The following is a 22,348-nucleotide window of genomic DNA, read 5'->3' on the forward strand; positions in this document are numbered from 1 at the left end:
AGAGTTCACTGTAGTCAGGTCTCAATCCAATAGCGCACATTTGGGTGTGGTAGAAGGGGAGAGTCATGTCATGGTTATACAGCCGAAATCTCTGAGGAGTTTCCATCACCTTGTTGAATCTAGGCCACATAGAATTGAGGTATTTCTGAAGGCTAAGTGGGTCTGACCCAGTACTAGTTACTGGTGAGTGTATAACACATAATAAATTAAAATTTCATGGCGAGAGACAGACAGAACAAAGTCTTTAAAAAAAGAGAGTTCATTTATTAATATTGTTTGTACATGGCAAACACTGTGAGAGCAGCAGAGAACCAGAAGTTGTGTGTCAGTGTCTGTGTTCGGCCGTGAGGATGTTTTATGTTCAGCAGCAGGGAGGAAGAGCAGGCCCCGTTTCTCCTCTTCTTTGTAACGCCCTAGTCACATGAACAGCTCTTCACTGGCGGCCAGTAGACTTGAACATTGCTCCAACTTGACATTTTCTCCTCAGCAAAGGCAAAGAAAAATACAATAACAACAAAAAGAAATCCTTCCCAGTGCCCACGCTTGCCAAATAGCAAGCAATACGATTTGTTGATTACATTTGGATGGTTCATTTCATAAAGGTAAAGCAGCCTCTCCTTCCATTCTGTGAGGCCTACCACACCTTTTCAGTCTCAGAGGGACAGACAAGTGGTAACTCCACTGTCCCCATGGGTAAACAGTTTAAAAGTGCTATAGGTTTTGCCCCACCCCCGCCCCCACCCCCAACCACCTGTCCATTCCCCTTTGTTAAAAAAAATGAAAGGAAAAAAACAAGTATTCTTCAATGCCTTTTCAGAGATCTCTTCACCAGTGAGAACAAACCAATGTGGCAATAGGTATTTAACTTTACAATATTGTTTATACAGGAATTAAAACTAATTCTTTTTTCTGTTTTTACAGTATGTACAGTCCCACCCGTCCTCTCTCACTCCATAGATAAAGACACAACAAATCAATACTATATAGATCCAGTTGTCCTCTGAAATGATACTGTATTACTTCCTCAGTTTAAATCCATGTGCCTTCAGCAGTAACCTCCTGCTTCTCCGTGTCCACAGTTCTCTTTTCTTATTTGAACATGTACAGTAGTGCTTTAACTTGTAAACTTTAAAGCCACACAGGAGGTTTCGTTTATTCTTCATCCGTGCAGACCTGAAACAGATGCGAAGTAGGGGATATAATGTGAATTCCATGGAAATCTTTAATCACAGCTTAGAAATGTTCAACCTTCCCAGCATCTCACCTTAACAAATGGGTGGTCAAGCAGCATGCTAGCTGTCCAGCGTCGTTTGGGTTCACTCTCCAGACAGTGACCGAGGAAGTCCTTCCCTTCTGTGCTCAGCTTCTCGGGGATGGGAGGTTTGTGGCCCATGCCCACTTTGTACATGATCTGAAAGTTGTGCTCGTACTCATGCCAGGGCCTCTGCAGATAGATAGAAAAGTACCAACACGAGTTACTTTTTTTACTTGTGGCTTTGAATTTTGTTAAGTGGTTTGCAAAAAAAAAAAAAGGTTAAGTCATGCTTAACAAGCGATATGTTTTGTAGTTTGGGACAAACATGTCATTAGCAACAGTAACCATGCTCACTTCACTCTGGAAGTGGTTTTTGCACAAGTGGTCACAGCTCAGACTGAAACAGCACCTTATAGCTAAACACTAGAACTGCCAAAGGGGGTCGTTTTGACCCCCTTTGGCAGTTTAAAAATTGTGTAACTTTTCCTAAAATAGGATTATTCATCAAATACTGAATTTTTGACTTTAGACTTCAAAAAATAAGAAATTATGACCTTTACCTCAAACCATGGAGGATGTCATTTTGACGCCATAGAAAATAATGTAAAACCACTACTGCGGCATGCTGGTTTACAGACTGTTTACAGACATGATGTGCAGCCATAACATGAGCTACAGCTAGATGTGATTAATAAATAAATATGGAGAGGACTGTAGTTAGATAAAAGATGAATAATTGCTGCCAGGCTGAGGATGGGATTTTGAGCCAGAGCAGAGCGGGTCAGTGCGGAGGAGTGTGTGACTCAACATGTGGAGAACCGGGCGAGTTGCTGGCTTTTCTGAACAACGGGGGAACCGTAGCTGAGTCCACAGTGTGGAGAACAAATCTGAGCAAATAAAGAGTAAAATCCACAGAGCAGAGACAAGGTGGAGCAGTGTGGAGGCTGGATGAGGTTGCATGTTTGGTGGCAGATGTGGCAGATGTGGACAAGATGATAAACTCTGTTGTTTTTTTTCCTTTTCATTTTTTCCACTGTAATAATGTAATTGTTTAGATGTGTTAGCTGTTGTGTTATATGTTATATGCTTTGTTTATTAGTTTGTTCTAATGTGTATTTTAACTTTACAATCAATGATCTAAATCATTGATAAAACTAATAAAGCCTCTAAAAATTGAAACTTAAAACACTCATTTTGTAAAATCTAAGTTAAAATTAGAAAACAACAGCAGTGGTGGTCACTGCCACCAGGATGGCTCAAAATGACATTAAATTTAATTTCCTTTCTATTTAAGTGGCTTACTAAAACTTTGAATGTGCGAAAAGGAAAACCCTCTCTTTAGCTTGTTACCTTTCCAGTCACCATCTCAATAAGGACGCAGCCCAAACTCCAAATGTCTGCAGCCCGCCCGTGACCTTCTCCCTTCGCTCTGGTGATAACTTCAGGTGCCATGTATGCTGAAAGAATATCAACACATCTGATATTAATAGCAATAGTATGATATAATGCATAATAACAATGCAATAATGATTTGACAGAAATATTAATGCAGGACATGAAAATGTGAAAATTATGTAAAACACACATTTCTACAGGAGACTGCGAAAAAACAAGAACTTTCTGTTTTTTAATGTTTATCTGTTACTTTTTAACTTTGGTGTTGTATTAATGGTCATGGGGGAGGTCTTTATCAGAAGCAAAAGCTGCAAAATGAATGAAAACACAGTGCTCTTTCACATTTTTCAAAGCCGTCCAGTGAGCCAGACTGAAGTCTGTGGGGGGACGATTATCATATTTTGACACTGCAGGTTTATTTAATTTGTTACCTGCTGTTCCCAGAGTGCTGTTCACCTCTCCTGGCATTGTGTGAGTGTTGTTTCTCAACTTCACTGAGCAGCCAAAGTCACCCAGCTTAATCAGGCCTGATGATGTCAGAAAGATGTTGGCTCCTGATGGGGACGAAAACAAAGAGGAGGTTGAGGAAACGGTTGTTGATCAAATAAAGAGAAAAACAAAAGTGAGATAGAATAAGTGCATGGTGCTGACCCTTAATATCCCGGTGGACAATGCCGTGTTCATGCAGGACGTTGATGGCTATAGTGATCTGTTTGCTGTAAAGCCTGATGACGTGCTCCTGCAGCCCCAGCCGGGATACCTCCTCCAGAGTGCCCTCGTCACAGTACTCCATGAAGATGTACATCTCCTCCTACAGGTGAGCACACAAACATCAATACCACACCACTTCCACGTGCCACAGGTGGCTTCCTGAACTGACGCTTCTTACCCGGTGAAGCTCGACTCCGAAGTAGCGCACGAGATTCGGGTGTTTAATGCCTTCGAATATTTTCAGCTCGTCTGCAGTCTCCTTGATTGTTTTGTGATCGTTTGGTTGGAATCGGATCTTATTGGAGGCAAAAAAAAGAAATGTCTGTTAACATCAACAGTCACCATGATCTGTTAATACTATTGAATTCCAATTATTTGAAGCGCATACCTCCTTCATAGCCATTAGCTCACCGGTGTCAACATTAATGCAGGTATACACCTTCCCATACTGGCCCTCACCTGTGATCACGCACAAAGGCATCACATCAGTGTTTGCATGAGTGTTGAACTGCATCGTAATCAAAAACAGTCACACCAAAGTCCTACCTATCTTGTTGCCCCTCTGCCACTTGAAGGTCACTTTCCTGAGCCCAACTTGCATGACGTTGTCGTACGACTTGGGTGTGTGGCACACCTGGCCGATGATGTTGCGTTGCTTCATCACGGCGTAGCGTTTCTCTTCGAACTTGCGAATGGAGAGACGGACGGCCTCCATGGGGCTTTGCCGCGCTGCTGTGTCTGAGAAAGGAGACCGGATTGATGTTTAAGTCTCGGAAACATTTCTGCTGTGTGATTTAGTTAATAGTAGTTCTGTGACTTGTAGCACCAGATTTTGGTACCTATCCCTAAATAATCTCACCCTTGGACTGGCTGATAAAGGTGCGGAGCTCCCAACTTCTGCGTGAAGCACTGTTAGGGTCCCCCTTAGGATACGAAGGTTCTGAGGTAAGAAAGGAAAAGAAAAGAAGTTTCAGACAAGGAAGGCTAATATGCAAAGCAGATAAAACCCCATAGATCGCTGAAAGCTCCCACCTTCTCTGTCCTCTGTGGGGCTGGAGTGGCGGCTCAGAGACCTGAAATTCAACTCTGCTGCAACTGATGACAGCCGGTCATTCTCATGGAAACTGGATCCTCTGCAAAAACAAAGAAGAAACTGATGCAATGCTGTGATTCAATCAAAAACTACTTATTCAGATGGAGTGTTTCGGTCTGGTGCAAGTTAGTGCAATCTTGTCTACCAAGAAGGAACTTTATAAGCTTTTTAACAGTGCACTCTAGATACATTTTGATGCACTGAATGTTTTCTTTATCTTTAAACTAACTTAGGAAAATGTAACGTTTTTTCTAAAGGCATCTTAATTAAAGCAATTTTCCCAGACTTGTGTTCATAATTAAACTTAATACTGTAAATTACATGATTTAACAGATTACTACAAATTCAGAGGGAAAGAATCTGAATTGAGAAGATGTTGAAGATATAGATTAATTAGAGAGGGCCTTATGAAAGCCATTAACAGTTCAGCATTCATCAGTGGCATTCACACTTGAAGATAAGACCTTTAGTATGCATGCTCTGATTTCTGTACTAATGCACCAGGAATTCTAAAAGCAGTCAGTCACCAGCACCGCAGCAAGACAGATGTGGATAACACTAAAAAGCAGAATTCATAGCCAACTCTTTCAGTGAGGTAGTGTTCGTTTTTCACACCATGCACAACAATCACAGCCTCTTCCCTTAATCAGTAGACCTGTGGAAGTCTTCTTTTTTTGGAGTTGTTGACATTTTTGCAGGACTACATTTTAGGAGGCTACATTTTAAATCTGTATTTTTTTATAACCATGCAAATCACTGTGTATCAAGCCTCACGACTAGAATAATTGTAATCTTACAGGCATGCTATGAATTAATTACACATACATTTAAGGTAAAATGGAAATGCCTTGTTATTTCATTTGATCTGAAGTCAAATAGCTTAAAAATGTAAGCAATTAAACTAAATCAAACAGACTGATAATCTGCATCTGTGATGCCCTGATGTGGAGCCTGTGCGTGATTTTCATTGTACAACAGTCAATCGAATATTTCACCGAATTTCCCAAATATTGTTGGTTTATATACAATCAGAAGGTTAGAAGTGTTTCATTCTTTACATTTTTTAAATTCACTGTTAAGGATATACACTGGCAGGACATCACAGATTTGATAAGTGGGTAAAATACTTTTTGGCTCTAAACTCATGCTTTTAAACTCTTCAGTACAGAACTAAATGTCCTGGATCTTGCAGTTAATAAATAACATGAAGCATTTCCTCTTTCCATTTACAGAAGCCTTACAAAAACATTTCTGACAGCTTTTGGGATTTTTCCCCCTTTTTTTGACTGAGCTGAGCTCTGACAACAGTTTCTTCTTTGGGAGGGGGGCAAAGCTACCTGACGTCATTGGGGGTGCTGCCGGGTGCTTTGGTGTGGCTCTGTTCCCCCGGTCCCTGAGGGACAGGGCGAGGGCCGTTTGGGAACAGCTGGTTCCGGAGATCACAGGGGAGACTTCGAGAGCTGTGTGGTGAAAAAACAAACTGAGGAGCGCTGCCTTGGGAGGTAAGGTGGCTTGCATGGGATGTGTGTAGATATATGTAGGTGTGTGACTGGGTGGCTGGTTCACGGACAGATATGCACACTCACTCATACACCCAGAGAGCACACCACACACACCACACCACACACACACGCACAAACAAAGAAGCTCAAATGGTTCACAAGCTTAACTAGACAGAAAAAACATTAGAAGGTAAAAAAGCAAAGCCATGCAGGACAGAGTTTAAACATTAAAAGAAAAAGTGTTGAAAAACTTAAACTGCAGTCACCCACCTGAACCCTTCAGCATTAGGGATGATCAGAGGGGGGTTTGGTGGGTCACTATGGCAACGACCCACCAACTTTACAGGACGAGGACTATTTCTGGGACCTAAAAGAAAAACAACAAATGCTAAATTTATTCAATTTGTCCAAACCCTCCCCCCAAAAAACAGATCATCACTGGGTGTAAATCATGGCAATGAGAAATTAGTTAGCAGTAACAAGATATCTAAGTCATGTTTTTATAACTCCGAAAAAAGTTGGAACGCTGTATTAAAATGCAATGATTTACTAATCTCATAAAGTCATATTTTATCCTCAATAAAACACAGAAAACATATCAAATGTTGAAAGTGAGACATTTTACTATTTCATAAAAGTATTAGCTCATCAATTTGATGGCAGAAATACATCCCTATGATATTATATTGGGGTGAGAGGTAGACGCGGCTGGAAAGGTAAGTGGTAATAAAATAATACAGCTTGAGAAACGTTTTGCTCCTAATGAGATGAATTGTCAGCAGGTCAGTGAAGTATTTTAGAGAGGCAGGATTTCTCAAAAGTGAAGATCAGCAGAGGTTCACCAATCTGCTGAAGACTCTCTACAAATTACAAAGCAAAAATGTAACTTAATGTATTGGAAGTAATTTAACTGATGATGTAATTTAATGTAAACTTGAAAAGACTTTGAATATCTCATTATCTGCAGTTCATAATATCATCAAAGGATTCAAAGGGCACAAAGAGCAAGGTTGAAAATCAATTGGATACCGGTAAACTTTGGGCCCTGAGGCCCAAAAACAGACATGATTCTGTCTTTCTGTGAACACAGTTTACTGTACCAGTCACAAAAGCAGGTTAAAGCTCTAACATGCAAACATGAAGACATGTGAACATCGACGTGTGATCTAGAGATGCCGTCGTCTTCTTTGGGCCAGAAGTCTTTTTAAATGGATTGAAGCAAAGCTTTAAACTGTTCTGGGGTCAGATGAATCATAATGTGAAAGTCTTTTAGAAAACCATGGATGCCACATCCTCTGGACTAAAGAGAAGAGGGGCCATCTGCCTTGTTCCGTTCATATCTGATGGGTAATTCCAGCGCCTATGGAACTGGCAGCATCAATGCAGGTTTTGGAGTAACATATGCTCCCATCCATATGACTTCTTTTTCAGAGAAATTTCAGCAAGACAATGCTGAACTGCATACTGCAGCTATTACAACAGCGTAGCTTTGTAAAAGAAGAATCTAGGTGCTGAACTGGCCTCCCTGCTGCCCGGACCTTTCTCCAACGTAAAACATTTGGCACACCATGAAACAAAAAATATAACAAATAAGACCCAGGGACTGCGGAGCAGCTAGAATCCAGACAGGACAATATCAGACAAGAATGGGACAATAAAGTCCAGAAACTCAGTTCAGACACTTATGGAGCATTTGTACAGGAAGAGGGGATATTATGACTGTTCCCACTTTTTGGATTCATGTTGCTGTCATCAAATTTAGTTAATCAATTTCATCAAATTAGCTTTTTTCTAGGCTCTATTGTAAATAAAATCTGGGTTTATGAGAAGTTTTCTTTACATTTTACACAACATCCCAACTGTACTGGAATTGGTGGTCTATAATCATACACCACTGTGCTGAACTACTTTACTCCATCAAAGACATACATGTAGTAGCATTTTGCTTTATTCTGGTACTAGTTTGCCAACTTCATATCTAATTTTCCACTAACACAACACCTTTTACATAAAATCATTATTTGGTGGCAGAATTATTTTTCCATAAACACTTAGAGTGCATTATGTAACAAGTAATGTCATAACAGGACTCCTCAGATTTTAATATTTTTACTCATTTACTTTAAAGAAGTTAAAGTCAACTTCAAGTCACACACACGCTTTTTTAATATTCTATGTGAACTGAAATGTCACTGCTGTTGTGTCTGCTTTGTGTAGCAGTGTCCTCTCCATGGCATCCAGATTGTAATCTTGCAGCGTATAACCTGAAATCAATCCTGATATAGAAGATGCTATCGTGGAAAAGCTTCTTACCAAAGTACAGGCCAGTAACAGGGCTATGGGGTTTTCCAATCACATGTCCAATACATTCATTCATCAAGGCTTGTAAGTTCTGAAGAAACACAACATAAATATTCAGTTAGTATAAAAATATCGTATTCCAAGCATGCCTATTGTGTATGTCGTAGGAAACTATACTTACCAGGAAGTCATCCTCTGGTAATGCTGATATAAAGGCAGGCTCAATAGCCTGAAGAAAGTCAAAACCCTGAGTCGCCCACCTGTGGAAGCGAAACAAACAACATCAGAATCTTTAGTTAATGATTTATGGGAGGGTGGTTTGGTTTTTTTAAGCATTTAAGACAGGAAACACTGACATGACAACTGACTCATACCCACAGTTAAGTGGGACTGTTTTTGTTTGAGTATTTGTCACGCTATTAATAGACACTATCCAAAATGTCATGCTTCCGTCAAAGTCTTCACTGCATTAAGAGTGCAAGGTTGCCATAGTAACGAGTCATGGCTCAAAGGAAAAGCTCTTGACAAAGAGGACATCTTTAATGAACATTGTGATTTTTCCACAGTAAATAAATATGGCAGCAGCAGAATAAAAATCTTATAGCTTAATACTCCACCAGTAGGCCTGGCTTTAGCTACAAAAAGCATCCCTGAATAGCATATTGCAGACCAGAAGACTACCAAGCAGAGCAGATGCTCAAGAAGGAGCACAGTGAACAATAATTGTTCAGCTCATAGGAACATCTTACCTGGGTTTGGTGCCCCTGCCACTCTCACATTTGGTCAGGACATAGGTCATCCATTTGCGGGCAAAAGTTATGTAACGTTCCCCGATCCTCTGTCTGAACTCTCCTGACATCAGACGCACCACCTCCTTGTGATACTGGAAGCAAAAAAAGAGATTGATAAGATGCTAAACAACTGTGCAAAAGTCCTGAGTCATTCCTTCATTTCTTTGTATTTTGCTTCTAGTGAGCCAGACTACATTACAGTTACATTACAGTGGTTCTCCTGGCTTTTTGAAGGTCTTTCAAAGTTTTTCTTTGGGCACTGGCTCCTTTTTTCATTCATTTTCAGTCCAGTCTTTATGCCTGACCATTTTCAGAGGAAATTTGTTTCGTTACATTTATGAAATAAGTCATAAAAAACTGAAAAATTATGAAAGTACAGTCAAGTTGATTGAGAGTGGAACAAAAGGCAGCCAATATCCAAAGAATCACTGCTTCTGCTCAAAGCCTTTGCACAGTACTGTATGTAGCTGTACTTCTCAGTGTGAGTGCATTTATGTACTTAAAATAGAAAGCGTGCGGCAACAGGAATTGAGACACAGCATCTGCCACACTTTTCCATTTTTTCCAGTCTTTTACCTCGAAGGCAAAGTTGTAGCCTTGTGTCATCGCCTCCCTATAGTAATGATTCAGAGTGGCTGACTCGGACTCGTCGATCTCGGCCTTAAACTCTGTGGTAAACATGTAATCTACGCGGTCAATGGCATGGCTTATCTTAATGCATAGCTGCAGTGCCTCGTTCTGTAAAAGGAGAGAGAAAAACGAGAAAAGAAAGAGACATGTTTAAAACCTTTTTCATAAAAATGATTATTAATGCATGTATTTATTATCACGTGCGATCGTGTGAGATTTTTATTTTGAAAGTAACAGAGAAAGTTGCTGAAAGTTAAGTGGCTTCCATTTAGGAAGCACTTCTAAAATATGACCTAAAAGTTACTCTGTTTCTTCTTTTTATCTAATGTTAATAGGGCAGAAATTCAGGGTAGCTGATAGCAGTTGCTATAAAAACAGATTTGAAAGTAGGACACCGACATGCACCTGTCTGCACGACAGCACAGAATAAACCATGGGTTAGATGTCAAGCATGTGGTTATATAAGCACCTTGAGCTCTTCCAGAGCGCCCGCGATGAGAGGCTGACTCGATGTTTGCTCTCGGTTAGGAGTGAGCACATCCTCCATGGACTGCTGAAAAACCTTTCTCTGAACCACCAGGTGAGCTGACTGCATCACTATCAACAGCATGTTCTCTACCTGAAAGCATATCGAACCATCGTGAGGCATATAAACGTCAGGTACAAACAGGCAGACGCACACGCTTGCATGCAGAGACTGAATTTAGAAATGCCACAAACCTTCATGGCCCTTAAAGTGTCAACAGTTTCCATCTGTGGGACCAGCTTGAGAAGCTCTCCACTCCACTGAGCCCAGTCAGAATCAGTAGTGGAATCCCCGGCTTTGTGTTTGCTCATGAGCAGGTAGGCCTCGTCCTCAGCGATTTCATCGGGCTCTTTAGAACAGTCTTTGCCAGCTGCAGCATTAAGAAGCTGCAGGATGACGGGTCGCTGATTCATCAAGCCACAGGGGACAAAAACCTGAAGCTCTTCCAAGCCCGGTATCTGAACCTGAGGGGGGGAAGGTTAAACAGTTACATAAATAACCCCAGGGCAGAAGGAAGATCAGAAACTGGCAAAATACAATGTAATAAAAGCAAAACAAAATAAACACCTTGACATAGTTTCTTTTCTTCAGTGCCTCCAGGAGACAAGTAACACCGTTAGTGATAGTGAAATCTGCAGCGACCTCCAAGTCCTGCAGAGAAGGGTGCAAACAAAGTACATGTCAAAACACACAATCCCGGTGCTTCGGTAAACAGAGAAAACAGGGTCACAGACAAACTACAAAGCCAGTACTGTTGCATCTTCTTTTTTTCTTTTTAAGTCAAGGAAGTGAATATTCTTTACTATGTCAGTTTCTCACCTTACGAAGCATTTTGGCAAAGCCCAGGGCCTTAGACGCTCGCTCCCTGGCCTCGTGGAACAGCTCTTTAAGAGACCGACTAGTCTCAACAACGGACCGCCTGCAAAAATCAAAAGCTTCAAAGTTTAAAATTTAAAATCCACTGGGACAAAAATGTCAATATAAACTCGATGAAATCTAACAACTCCATAATCATCCTCCCCACCTGATCTCATCTGAGGCGGTGCTGTCATCTGCACTTTCCCAGAATTCATTATCGCTCTTTTTCAGACCAGCATCGAGGAACTCTCCAGTGGATTTGAGCAGCATCCCAGCAATGTCACTGCAGAGAGCAGAACACAGCTCAGTTTTATATAAATGATTAATAACCTTCTGCAAGCAGGCGCCGTGACTAAAACAAGAATGCGGTCACTCGGTTTTAAAAATGGCACATTTCTGACCGACTGCGGGTTCACTCACCAGAAAAGCTTCCCAGACTGGGCCTCTCCTCCACGGATGTAAGGAGTGATGACCTTGGTGAAGTGCCACTCCTCTTCCAACAGGTTCTTTAAGCTATGAGAGGCCTGAGGCAGCTGCTGCAACATCTGGATCCAGCTGTGCATGTAGTCAAAGTAAACCTGCACAAAAAGCAGCACACGGTGAATAATCACAAACTATAGTTTGAAAACGGAGGCGGGAGAATGGCTGGGAAACTTACCACCAACATCTTGTGAAGATCTTCTTCAAACTCATCAATATTGGCGTTTATTTGCAAGCCCTGAGCGTCAGTCACCACGCCATGCAGCATGAACTGATAATACTGCTTCATCAGAAGACCTCCTTTAAGGACCTCTTTACACTCGCGCACCAACTGCAGAGCACAAGCAAACGCATGTAAGAACACTTGTGTACAACAAATGTTCACCAAAAGTTTAAACTGCATGTTTGCAGGCATCACAGGACTGAGAAGTTATAAACTAAAACCGAGGAGAAAAAAGCAAGGACTTGGACAGCTGCTTGCCTGTTTGATACTGAGCAGCGAGGGCTCTCCAGCGGGCCTCTGTTCAAGTCGCAGTTTAAGGCATTCATGAATGACATTGAGAAGGACTCTACACAGTACGAGGAACGCTGGCCGGAAGGATGGAAGATCCATGTCCAGCAGATCCGCCCAGGACACCTGGTCCGCTCCGAGCTCAGGGTCAGCCGGACCGGTGCACTGATCGTGTCGTGACAGCTCAGGCAGGTAATCACTGTACAGCATTGGGTCTGGAAAGTCTGCAAACTGCAAGTGGAAGAGGAGTGTGAACTTAATTAAGAAAGTCTCGGGGGAAGGGGACTTCTCCTAAGCTCCTACCTGTAAGAACTTCTCGAAATGAGGTTTCCTCAAGTGACTAATTAAATTATATTAACATACAAACAATATAATGATTTGCTACACTGCTTCTGTGGGCAAAAATGCTATTCAGCTGTTTGGAACTAATTTACTGTATCATTGCTTTAACTGGGAAAGAAAAAAAATACACACACTTCTACTTTTGTCTACTCTGTTATTTACAATTGGTTGCAACAGCAGGCAGCTCTGCAGGTTTGATTTTTCTCACTGATCAAACCCTAAAAGGAATTCTTTCTCCACATGGGGTCAAATCAGGCATCTTTTGCTAGTGCATTTGTCTTGATGCATGCTCAATCATCCAGGCAAGGAAATCCCAGAAAGTTGATTCTGTTTATCTGAACGTCACATTTTTAGTGGGAGAAACTTCACCGTTTCTCACCTGAATGACGAAATGTTTCACCCACTGAGCAGAATCAGCTTTCTGGGTATAGATCCGCTTAGAAAAATCAAACATACTTAATAGCAAATATGTTTTTGCATGAATTATGAGGCCACTCAGTTGTCACGTTGCAATTCAGCTCTAGAGTGCAATGAATTAAACTTTGATTCCTTGAAATGAATTCTTGTAAATAATTGATTAAAAACAAAATTTTCATTTCCTAGTGTTTTCTTTTTTTCTACAAAGAATGTTGTTACTGAAAAATGCATTTGATTATCTTGTTTCACTGTTTACATTAAATTATGATTGAGTAATGTTTGGGAAACAGTCTGTTGCAATCCACAGCATGCAAACAATATATAATATATACCAATATATTAATTGGTAGAACCTCAAAGTATTTTACTTTAAATAAATTAAACAAAGGAAATAATTAGCCTTTCATCAGCATCTAAAAAAAGGTGCCAAGCAGATGTGTAGCTAACCACATCTCACAGACTACACTCCTTAAGGGCAGTGCAAACATAACCCCCCTACTTAAAACTCTATACATATGCTAACGACGTGCCAGGTAATGCAGATGAGACAAGTCAGCCCTATTGTTTGTGGCTTGGCGTGAGTAGGGGGTTTTACCTGGGCCGACTTGTGAAAACGTTTTGAGTATTTAGTGTTTACAAGCCATTCTCAATGACAACTTTAACTACCAAAGCAATTTTAGAAATCGATGTACCAGTATCTATCAGGAGAATGATACTCTTCTTTTATATTAAAGATTCAAATGACCAAAATGGTCACAACAGCTTAATTAACCAATTATTTTTAACATACAATGATGATCACACTTCAGTTAATTCTATGGCAGAGCTTGTGCTAAAATTCATTTGGTTTAAATTTGTTTAATCATTTCTATAACTTGGTTGTATTTTTATTGTTTATAAACATTTTGTAAACAAGAAAAAGCAGCAATAAAAAATCTGTAAAAAAACCCAAACCAAAACATCATATGGTTGGTTGTTACTTTTCTATACATCAATAAAGTGATTAACCAGAAGGGCCTTGTTTTAAACATGGATATGACACACCCAGATGTAGCTTTACTAATGTGACTCCTTTTTATTAACAGATTTCTTAGAATAACAGCCTCACCTCTAGTGCAAAAGTGTGGCGGAGCAGTGCTGCTCTGGACCTCTGAAGAGAGCGATCCATCAGTTTGTGCAGTCTGAGGATCAGTTTACGTAGTCCCATCTGTTTTAGAGCTTTATCCACAAATGGTCTGTAGATGGATGTGGGGCAGAACACTCCTCCTCCCACGGATGCTTCTGCATTTCCTGAAGTAGCATTTGGAAGAAATTCATCTTCGGACAACAAACGGGCAAATTTAGGAGTCAGGGTGGGAGACAACTCTCCCTCTGTGACAGGACTCGCTTCTTCGTTGTCCTCGCCATCTCTGTCCTCGACGTCACTTTCTGTGGTAAAAGTGGTTATCGAGTCGTTCTCGTCGTCGTCCTCGTTCTCTTCATCTTCGTTTCCACGAGAGCAGCGAGGTGAAGGGATCTCAAAGACGGGCCACCCGATACGGGATAAGTCATGGATGCCCAACACTGTGGCCATAACGCGCAGCTTCTGGTTTAGGTCCTGGGTGATATTGAGCCACAGACAGAGCGCCTGCACCCTGCCTTGAAAGTCTCGTGCTGCATACTTTTCGTAGTCCCTTTGTAAGGCCTGCAAAGAGGGGTACAAAGCTTCCACAGACTCCAGCAGTTCCATAACTCGCTTGACCTGCTCAAATGCCAGCCGCTGACGTTGAAGATGCTCCCTGCAATCAGAGCCAGAGCCGAGAGGCTCTGCTGCATTCATTGTTGATGAGGGGCAGGCCCTAAAGCCCCAGGGATCTACTCCACAGTGGTTGGTCTCTGCTACAGTAGGCTCCCTCTTCTCTTCACAAACTAGATCAGGGACTCTCTGATAGTCCTCCTGAATTGCTTGAGACTCTGAACACTGAGCCCCTCTCAGGCTGTCATAGTTGACTTTAAAGTGCAGAACCTCGTTAATGATGTCAGGGATGGCTTGGCGGGCAGTGAAAAGGAAAAGGTCTTGGTCACTGGTGGAACGCCGTGCGTGCCATGCCTGCAGCTCCAGCCAAATAACCTCATTGTTGTGACCCAAGTAAGGCATGTTCTCCAGGCCTCTCTGCTCCTTCTCTTTCCTCTTGGAGGACATAGACGTGAGCTTGAGCAGCAGCCGCAGAGTTTCAAAGAATTTGAGGCGATCAGCAGGACAGTCTGTCCTTGAGGTCTGCCGGTGGGTGCGGGACATATGGGGCATAGACACAGGAAGACTGCGACTGCAGCCCAAACTCAAGTAATGTTTTCTGGTTTCCATGAGGGGCTTTGAGAGGGGATCCAGCATAAATGAGCCTTCAAATGTCTTCTTGTGGTCTCTCTCTGTGGAGCGCTGTGCAGACCTCTGCTTCTTGCCCTGTTTGTAGCTGTGCTCCTTAGATGTCTCCACTGCCTTGGGACTGTCCTTCAGGGCAGATGAGTTGGCGTCAGCTGGGAAAAGAAACAGACTTCCAGTCAGAACACTGTGTGTAAAACCTGCACGTAATGTGGGGTTTCTATGTACACATTTCTCTGTAAAATCGATTTACTAACTTACATTTGTTTGGAGACCCCCCAGCGCTCCTCCCCTGACTGTTCCTCGGGTGTTTGCTAGACATGTGTTTCATCTGACGGGCGTTATATGGAGGTGATGTCCCATACAGAGCTTCCTCTTCCTCACTGGGAGAGTCACAGGATTCAGCCACTTCTTGGCTCCGTAGGGATGCATCTTCCACTGGCTTGGCCTGCCTGTCAGGCATGAATGACAACAGAAAAGACAACCCATTGGTCTGAGCTAGATCTGCATATTTAAATTAAACTGGCCTATATGCATAAGAACTGTTACCTGGAACAGAAACTAGATTTGGAGACGCAACGACTTGGCATTATGAAACCATTTCATTCATATCACAAGCACGACCTAAGAAATGTGTGCACAAGGTCAAACAGTGCTCGTCTGTTTGCACCAATAACAGACTGTGCAGCAAATCCCCAATGCCACAGGAGACAGGCTGCTAAACTGCAGCTAGACTGAACGTCTGCTACTACCCACAGCAGTGTGACGACTTGTCTGCTCTGGAGGGGGGAGTCTCTCTGGCTGCCCCCTAAATGTATAACAGCAATAGTCTGTGCATGACCACAGGCATCCAGGTGCAGGATATCAAACTGTTTGTGTGTGTCTTGGTAAACATATAGCTTGACCAAAAAGGGAGTTATAGTAACCCATCATTAAATCTGTCTAAGTCATCAGTCATACTGCACAGTTGCATGCAAAAATGGTTCTTATGCAAAACAGCATAACACCCCCAGGAGATTCCAGTGAATCTTGAGGAAACAATAAATACTGGATACCATGGCCGCTTACCAGCATTCTGAAAGGCTGTAGCCGCTAGTTCTGCAGAAAGGAAAGATTACAAACACTTGAAACACTTCCTTGTGGGAAAAGAAAGGGGGAAAAGGGGAGGGGTAGTAATGTGGAAGAGAACCACGCCTTTCCAGATTACAATGTCAAAGCTCTGTGCCCTAAGGCCTTTCTGAGAGGTTTTTTTTTAATAGGATTAGAGAGAAAGGTTACAAGGGCTGACCCTGCCAAAATAAAACAATGGGGAAGAAGGGGAGACGAATGAAAACGGGTGATATCTATTATATTTATGCAAGTCACCATGTGTGCCTCTGCTGATCATCTGACTCAAAGGCATTCCCCTACACGTGCCTGTTAGTCTGTGTGCCGGAAGCTTCAAACGGGGGATGGGTGTGTCACTGTCACCTGCAGAGTGTGGCTATCTGTTGGGAGGGGAGGCTGCAGTTCTTTCACCCATCTGCCTCCGGCAGAATGCCTATGTGACTCTCTACACATACACATGCAGAGAGAGAGAGAGAGTGAGTGTGGGAGCAGCTGTGGAGCTACATGCAGGCAGACACAGGTCAGAACACCTGCTGAAAATGCTGCATGTGCAAGATTAGCTGCAATCACGAATACCTGTTCTCACAAAACAACGATCATACTCAGAGTCACTGCAATAGTACAGCCAGTTTCTGTTCATGGAAAATGTTTCGAATTGTTAAAGCACTTAGAAGGTGAAACATCTTGTGAAACAGCCTATAAACTCAGATGTTAACTTGTAGAAGGACCTACAAACTTGAGTGCTTTAGATATGATGAAATGCTCTGTTCTTGTAACTACACTGGAAATAAGCCCCTTTGTTTTAAAAATGTTTTTGTCAATATCTCTAACAACCCGTTCATCTCTGTGACAGCACAACCAGCTTACCTACAACAGTCACAGAACAAATCGCAGATCAACCCTTAAATGAAAGCACACTGACTTCATTATGAATGTACTCTATGAGTGTACTGTGAGGGAACTTGTTCTGCAAGAGACGGACAAAACGGCGTGCAGTACTTTTCAGTGTGCATGCACAGTAGGCAACTGTGTTCCTTACAATAAAGGCATTAAGCACAACAACAGACTAATGAGTGTGGTTTTTGTTATGAGATAATTGAGACAGGTATCAGGAAGCTGCAAGAAGAGAGCAGATTTTCAAAAACTGCTGAATGCTGGAGTACAAATCGTACTCCTGCATTAGTACAAGAACGCATTTAAAAACCTGTTATGCTTCAAAAACTCCTACGGCATGTGTGTGCGTGCGTGTGTCACAAGTGATCAGATTGTGTGCACATTTGTAAACATTCCAAAGCCTGGATGTGTGTGTGTGTGTGTGTGTGTGTGTGTGTCCATGTGAGAGAGAGGACAGAAATAGTACATACATGTGAGCGAGGGAATGAGACCAAGTTTTAAAAACGTACTCCTCTACGCAGAACAGAGTGATTCAATCATTCAGGAATGAGAGCGGAACCAATGACGCCACTGGGGCCGGTTGTTTGTTAGGTTGCCATGACACGCTTCGAGCACAGGCTGTGCTGTTGCAGGAAGGGATACGCAAATTTGTCTTGTGAATTTCTTAACCTACTTACAGGCTGCACAAAGTTACCAGCATGTGTGTCCTGCAGTTAACCATAGCAGCACTGTGGTCTTCAAGCTGTCCCTGCCTGTCTGCTGATAGTGAATAATCACTGCAGATGGTGTCTGGCTGCTCTCAATGGCTCATCTGATGGCTCATTGGGGCTCCCATAAAGGCCAGTGGAATGCTAAAGCCCCGGGCAGAACACTAAGTGAATAATAAACGGCACAAAAATCGAGAGTCTTTTCTGTATAGTGACTGAAGCAGAGATACCAAGGGCTGCCAGAGTCGCGGGGGGGCTGACCTTTGACACCAACCATCCACACTATTGTACCAGCAAGGGGCTCTCTATTGTGTAACGGTGACACGTGGCCCGTGAGGCCCACGGCTGAATACCACACAGCTGGTTAGTGAGCACACTTGCTCACAATGCCCAAACTAAAGGGGACTTTTGTTTTTGTTTTTTTTCCAGAGAGAGGAAAAGGAGGAGAAGGTGGTCGAGTTTTTGTAAGAGCACACTTTGCTTTAATTAGGTCATGCTGCCATAACTGATGCCTAACTGGTAGGCTAAATACAGTTTTGAATTACCCCCCTACCACTGTAAAAAGCATGCATCTGCGGGGTACTAATTTCAAACCATCGTTCACCGCTGAGCGCATAAGATTAAAAAGCAATTGGTGTGCTCCGTGGAAATGCAGCACACGTGTGCGCAACATTAGCATTTCTGACGTGCTGTTAATGCCTGATAAACTGGTAGAGCTGAAGCAGCAATCAGTTTTTGCACCGTAAGCTGACAGAATTCAGAAACAATGAACAAGATGTACTTCACCACACCCTTTGCTGGAACAGCGTGACCTCCCAACTTCTCCTGCATGCACTAACTATGCAAAGCACACTGTTAACGCACAGCTAAGAAGTTTGATTTTGTCACTAAACGCACTCTGATTCATAGGTCCAGAAAAAAAGTGAACTGATTTCTAAAACACTGCTTTGATTACTATCTGGACTTGTACTTTGCTCACCACAGGGAACAGTCTCGGTCTAAGAAAAGACGGCACCAGCGGCAGCTAAAGCAGACGCTGTTTGCACACTGTCGGCTGGAGCGCGAGTTAAACGCTAAATGGTGTAATGACATGTTTTTCACCTTATGACGCATGCATTATAAATGCGGTGAAAGCAGCAGTCTGCTCCACCTTTGAAACGTAATCTGAAACTGCAGAGAGAAACAAGCAACACCTCTTTTAGTTTCAAACTTGCACCCTGTCCTGCAGCTGTGCACATTATAAAGCATGTATTCAAAGTAGACAAACATGGTATTCAGCAGTGCTTAATCATTTTTATTGCACGGTCGCTCTCCTGCAATAGCAACATCAGTTGCCACAGTTCAGCAGTTACAAAAGTGCTATTGTTTAAAAGGAAATGACAGATGAGAGTGGCAGCCTGTGAGTGTGTTAGTTTCTTTCTCTAAAGCAGGTGTGGGCAAAGACAGGATGCAGATAGGAAATGCTAGAGGATGGTCCATCTGTATTCTACAGCCTGTGCTCCTGGCAAAAGCGAGGCATTAATGAGTTCTGCCCAATGCGCGCCTACGGGGCTCCAGGCAGCTATCTACTGCACATAGTACACCACATCCTGAAATCTCTGGAATGCTTGTGAGCCACAGTGTCTTCAGACTGACTTTGAGAACGAGACATTATTGACAAAGGACCTCTGTACTTGCAAAGATAGGGATAGCCTTCAACTGCAGAGCGAGCACATAACTGATGTTTCTTAAAATAGCTGTTGGTGCGAAACAATCTTATATAAGCTCAAAGAGGTAGATAGCTTAGAAGACTAAAAGCAAACGTATTTGTTGTAGTCTTTTCAGTCTGCAATTGAAATGTATATACAGAGCTATGCATCATGGAGCACGCTAGAAGCTGAACTAATGTCGCTTCTGTGCAAACCTTGCAGCCTGGAACATGTAAACTCTGCTGTTTACAAGTTTTGCTGGCAGTTTATAGTAGTCCCATTACTATAGAAACAGCAGGAAAGCAAACTCTGCAGGAGAGACAGATTTAGACTCACTTAAAACATTTGTTAACTGGTAAAACACCGCTGAGCGTTTGCATGAGCTCCCCTAGAGCAAAGGTTACCTTTTCATCTGCTGGTGCGCAAACTAAACGTGGTCTAATAAGCATGTAAGTAACATCAACATAACCGACATGCTCTCAGCAATAATGTGGCCACTGGCTCATCAATTTTCTTCATGCAGTCATGTCGGACAGCAATAACCCTAACTCAGGGCCAGTGTTGCACAATCACGCGAGCTGTTTGTGTATCCACTTCGACTGAGTGACCACAAAAGCGCAAGGTAATAACAAGTGGCTGCTACGCAATCATTACTGAAATAGCCACCAAAAAGGAAAAGAAAAAGACTGGCTAGTTACTCAAAAAAATGGATTATGGCTGATGACAAGAGCTGATCCAACATGAAAAATGCTGCTCGCTCTGCCCCCCCAAAACACAACTGCATGAGAGAAGGAGGAGGAGGAGGAGAGGGGAAGACACAACAGCAGATTCCTGAGGGTCTGTCGCCAGCGGTCAGGGGCAAACACTGCGGCATTTCGATTACCAGATGCGCCCATATCGAAATCTCCTGAGACTCTGGTTAAAACGCAGTCTCCTGCGCGATTGCACAAAATATATCCCGCACTAACTTTGCACTTGAGTGCATACAGTACGCCCAAACATCCGCAGCGCGGCACGTTTGCGACATGTTATCAACCGCACTCTTATTCCTGCAGTAATAGCGAGCCAACATGAAATGCACCAAGTCTGAAAGCGCAGATTCAACGTCCAGCACCGACGCCGAATGTATCCACTGGGTTAACAATAACAGTGAAGCAACATGCTAGCTACAGTAGCGAAGTTTTTGCTTTACTGTTACTGGAGGGGAAATGCACAGCCCGGCGAGACAAAATAATAAAAAAAATTATATTCAAGTCCCCTTTAGACCCCTGCAGTGCAAAACTAACGCAGTTTCAGCCTCGTCAGTTTCTGTCAACAAACTTGCGCCTGAACAATAAACTGACCAGCGGCGGCTAATGTGGATGTTAGCTAGCTGGGACTGTTGCACTGTTATAGCGGTTGGTAATTGTTAATAACGTTACCTCAGCATTTGGTGAGCATTTTTGCCTCTCTCACGGTCAACCGAGGACTGCTTGGGAATACATTATATGCGGCAAGCTCCCCCGGAAAGTGTTTCTCCAAAAAGTTTACAACTAGTGCTCTGCAAATGCATTAACTGCACGGGTATCACTATTTGACAGGAAGTCGATTTCTGCTGGATGCGCAAGCGCTCCGACTGCAGTGTCATGGCTAGCTCACTATTTGGCAACTGTGAAATCCTGGCGATAAAGTGTCTGTTCAACGAAATCGCTTACCTGCTGGGCTTGTTCCGATCCGGCGGCTCCATAACAAAGCGGTGGCTCCTTATTTTAAGCTGTGCATGGGTTATACCATGTCTTGGCTATATCAAACACACTTTGCACCGCTAAATCTCTGCAAAGGAGGTGGATTTTGTCTCTTTACAGCACTTTTTATCCGCCGGTACAGTCGACTCTCGCTTGTGCGTATGCTGTCGCCATCTTTCCACCGTTCATTGAAGGAGGAGTGCCACAGCCTTGCAGCGCTACGGCAACTCGGAGGGATCATCTTCGGCCATCAGTGCAGGGTCGGAGTGCTCGTTCTTTTCTTCAGAGAGCAATCGCAGTTGTCGCACTTACAACAGTCATCACATTGTCACCACTTGACTGATATGATGAATTACACTCGAAACCACTTGTTATACAGAGCTGTGAAAAAAAGTGTTCATTGCGTGAAAAGACTGTGGTTGCGTTTGGTTATTTTTAATTAAAAGTTCACCAGTGGGTGTGTTTGCGACAGAATAGAGAAAAATAAATAAATGAATTATTATTAATGAATTTCACTGTATCATCTTCATTGTCATGGATCCTGTGTAAAATCTGGTTAACATTCATATGTGATTCATGGACTAATTCAAGAATTTACCTAAATAAAGACAATATAAAAAAACATGGCTTACTTTCTTTCTGACCTTTGTGAAACAAAAATTCGTTCAACTAATGTATGAATCACAACACTGAGAATGATTGGAACAGTACCATAGGTTCTTTCTCTTTTAGCAGGAAAGTGAACTGCTGACATTACTGCTGGGATAAACAGCCCTCCCATTTTCCAGAGAAGACTGCAGTGATTACTTCTGTATGTGTGTGTGTGTGTGTGTGTGTGTGTGTGTGTTTTAACCTCCCGAGACCCTGTGTATTCATGTAGAGACACTTCACTTTTGCTCTGTAAAAACTTTAAAATTTTTAATATTGATATCTTTAAAAGTATGAATAAGAATAAACACAAGCCAAATCAAGTACCTTTTGAATTAAGCAATGGCACGGGGAAAACATGTTTTAAGTCAAAGATAACAATCAGATTAGTCCTCATTAAAGAAGAAAA

At 42.5% G+C, this 22,348-nt stretch overlaps 1 protein-coding gene across 3 annotated transcripts; it reads right to left on the reverse strand.

The window, feature by feature from the left end:
* Positions 1–243: 243 nt before the first annotated feature.
* map3k4 (mitogen-activated protein kinase kinase kinase 4) lies at positions 244–21,523 on the reverse strand. Of its 3 annotated transcripts, none has more exons than XM_031742897.2 (27): positions 21,262–21,523; positions 15,433–15,623; positions 13,921–15,326; positions 12,024–12,284; positions 11,721–11,873; positions 11,483–11,640; positions 11,229–11,345; positions 11,024–11,123; positions 10,772–10,855; positions 10,399–10,668; positions 10,148–10,297; positions 9,625–9,786; positions 9,007–9,140; positions 8,439–8,517; positions 8,270–8,348; positions 6,227–6,323; positions 5,792–5,914; positions 4,394–4,494; positions 4,221–4,301; positions 3,908–4,099; positions 3,750–3,820; positions 3,540–3,656; positions 3,302–3,461; positions 3,082–3,204; positions 2,606–2,712; positions 1,265–1,444; positions 244–1,173 (listed from the first exon to the last, which is right to left on the reverse strand). In XM_031742897.2, the coding sequence occupies exons 1-27, from the start codon at positions 21,291–21,293 to the stop codon at positions 1,153–1,155; spliced, it is 4,749 nt and encodes a 1,582-aa protein (XP_031598757.1). In that variant the 5' UTR covers positions 21,294–21,523; the 3' UTR covers positions 244–1,152. The 3 variants fall into 3 exon arrangements, with proteins under 3 accessions (XP_031598757.1, XP_031598758.1, XP_031598759.1); XM_031742898.2 differs by lacking the exon at positions 21,262–21,523 and adding an exon at positions 20,989–21,143; XM_031742899.2 differs by lacking the exon at positions 5,792–5,914 and having other exon boundaries at positions 21,262–21,520.
* Between the last annotated feature and the right edge of the window lie 825 nt (positions 21,524–22,348).

The sequence above is a fragment of the Oreochromis aureus genome, linkage group 13 (genome assembly GCF_013358895.1).
Source record: "Oreochromis aureus strain Israel breed Guangdong linkage group 13, ZZ_aureus, whole genome shotgun sequence".
Lineage (NCBI taxonomy): Eukaryota > Metazoa > Chordata > Actinopteri > Cichliformes > Cichlidae > Oreochromis > Oreochromis aureus.

What these genes read in the sequence shown, in the direction of transcription:
- map3k4 (XM_031742897.2), bottom strand. Translation starts at nt 21,293, where the DNA reads ATGGAGCCGCCGGATCGGAACAAGCCCAGCAG. An exon ending in CAGTCTGGGAAGCTTTTCTG is followed by an intron (nt 11,346 to 11,482) that starts GTGAGTGAACCC and finishes TGCTCTCTGCAG; the next exon opens with TGACATTGCTGGGATGCTGC. An exon ending in TTGCCAAAATGCTTCGTAAG is followed by an intron (nt 10,856 to 11,023) that starts GTGAGAAACTGA and finishes CCTTCTCTGCAG; the next exon opens with GACTTGGAGGTCGCTGCAGA.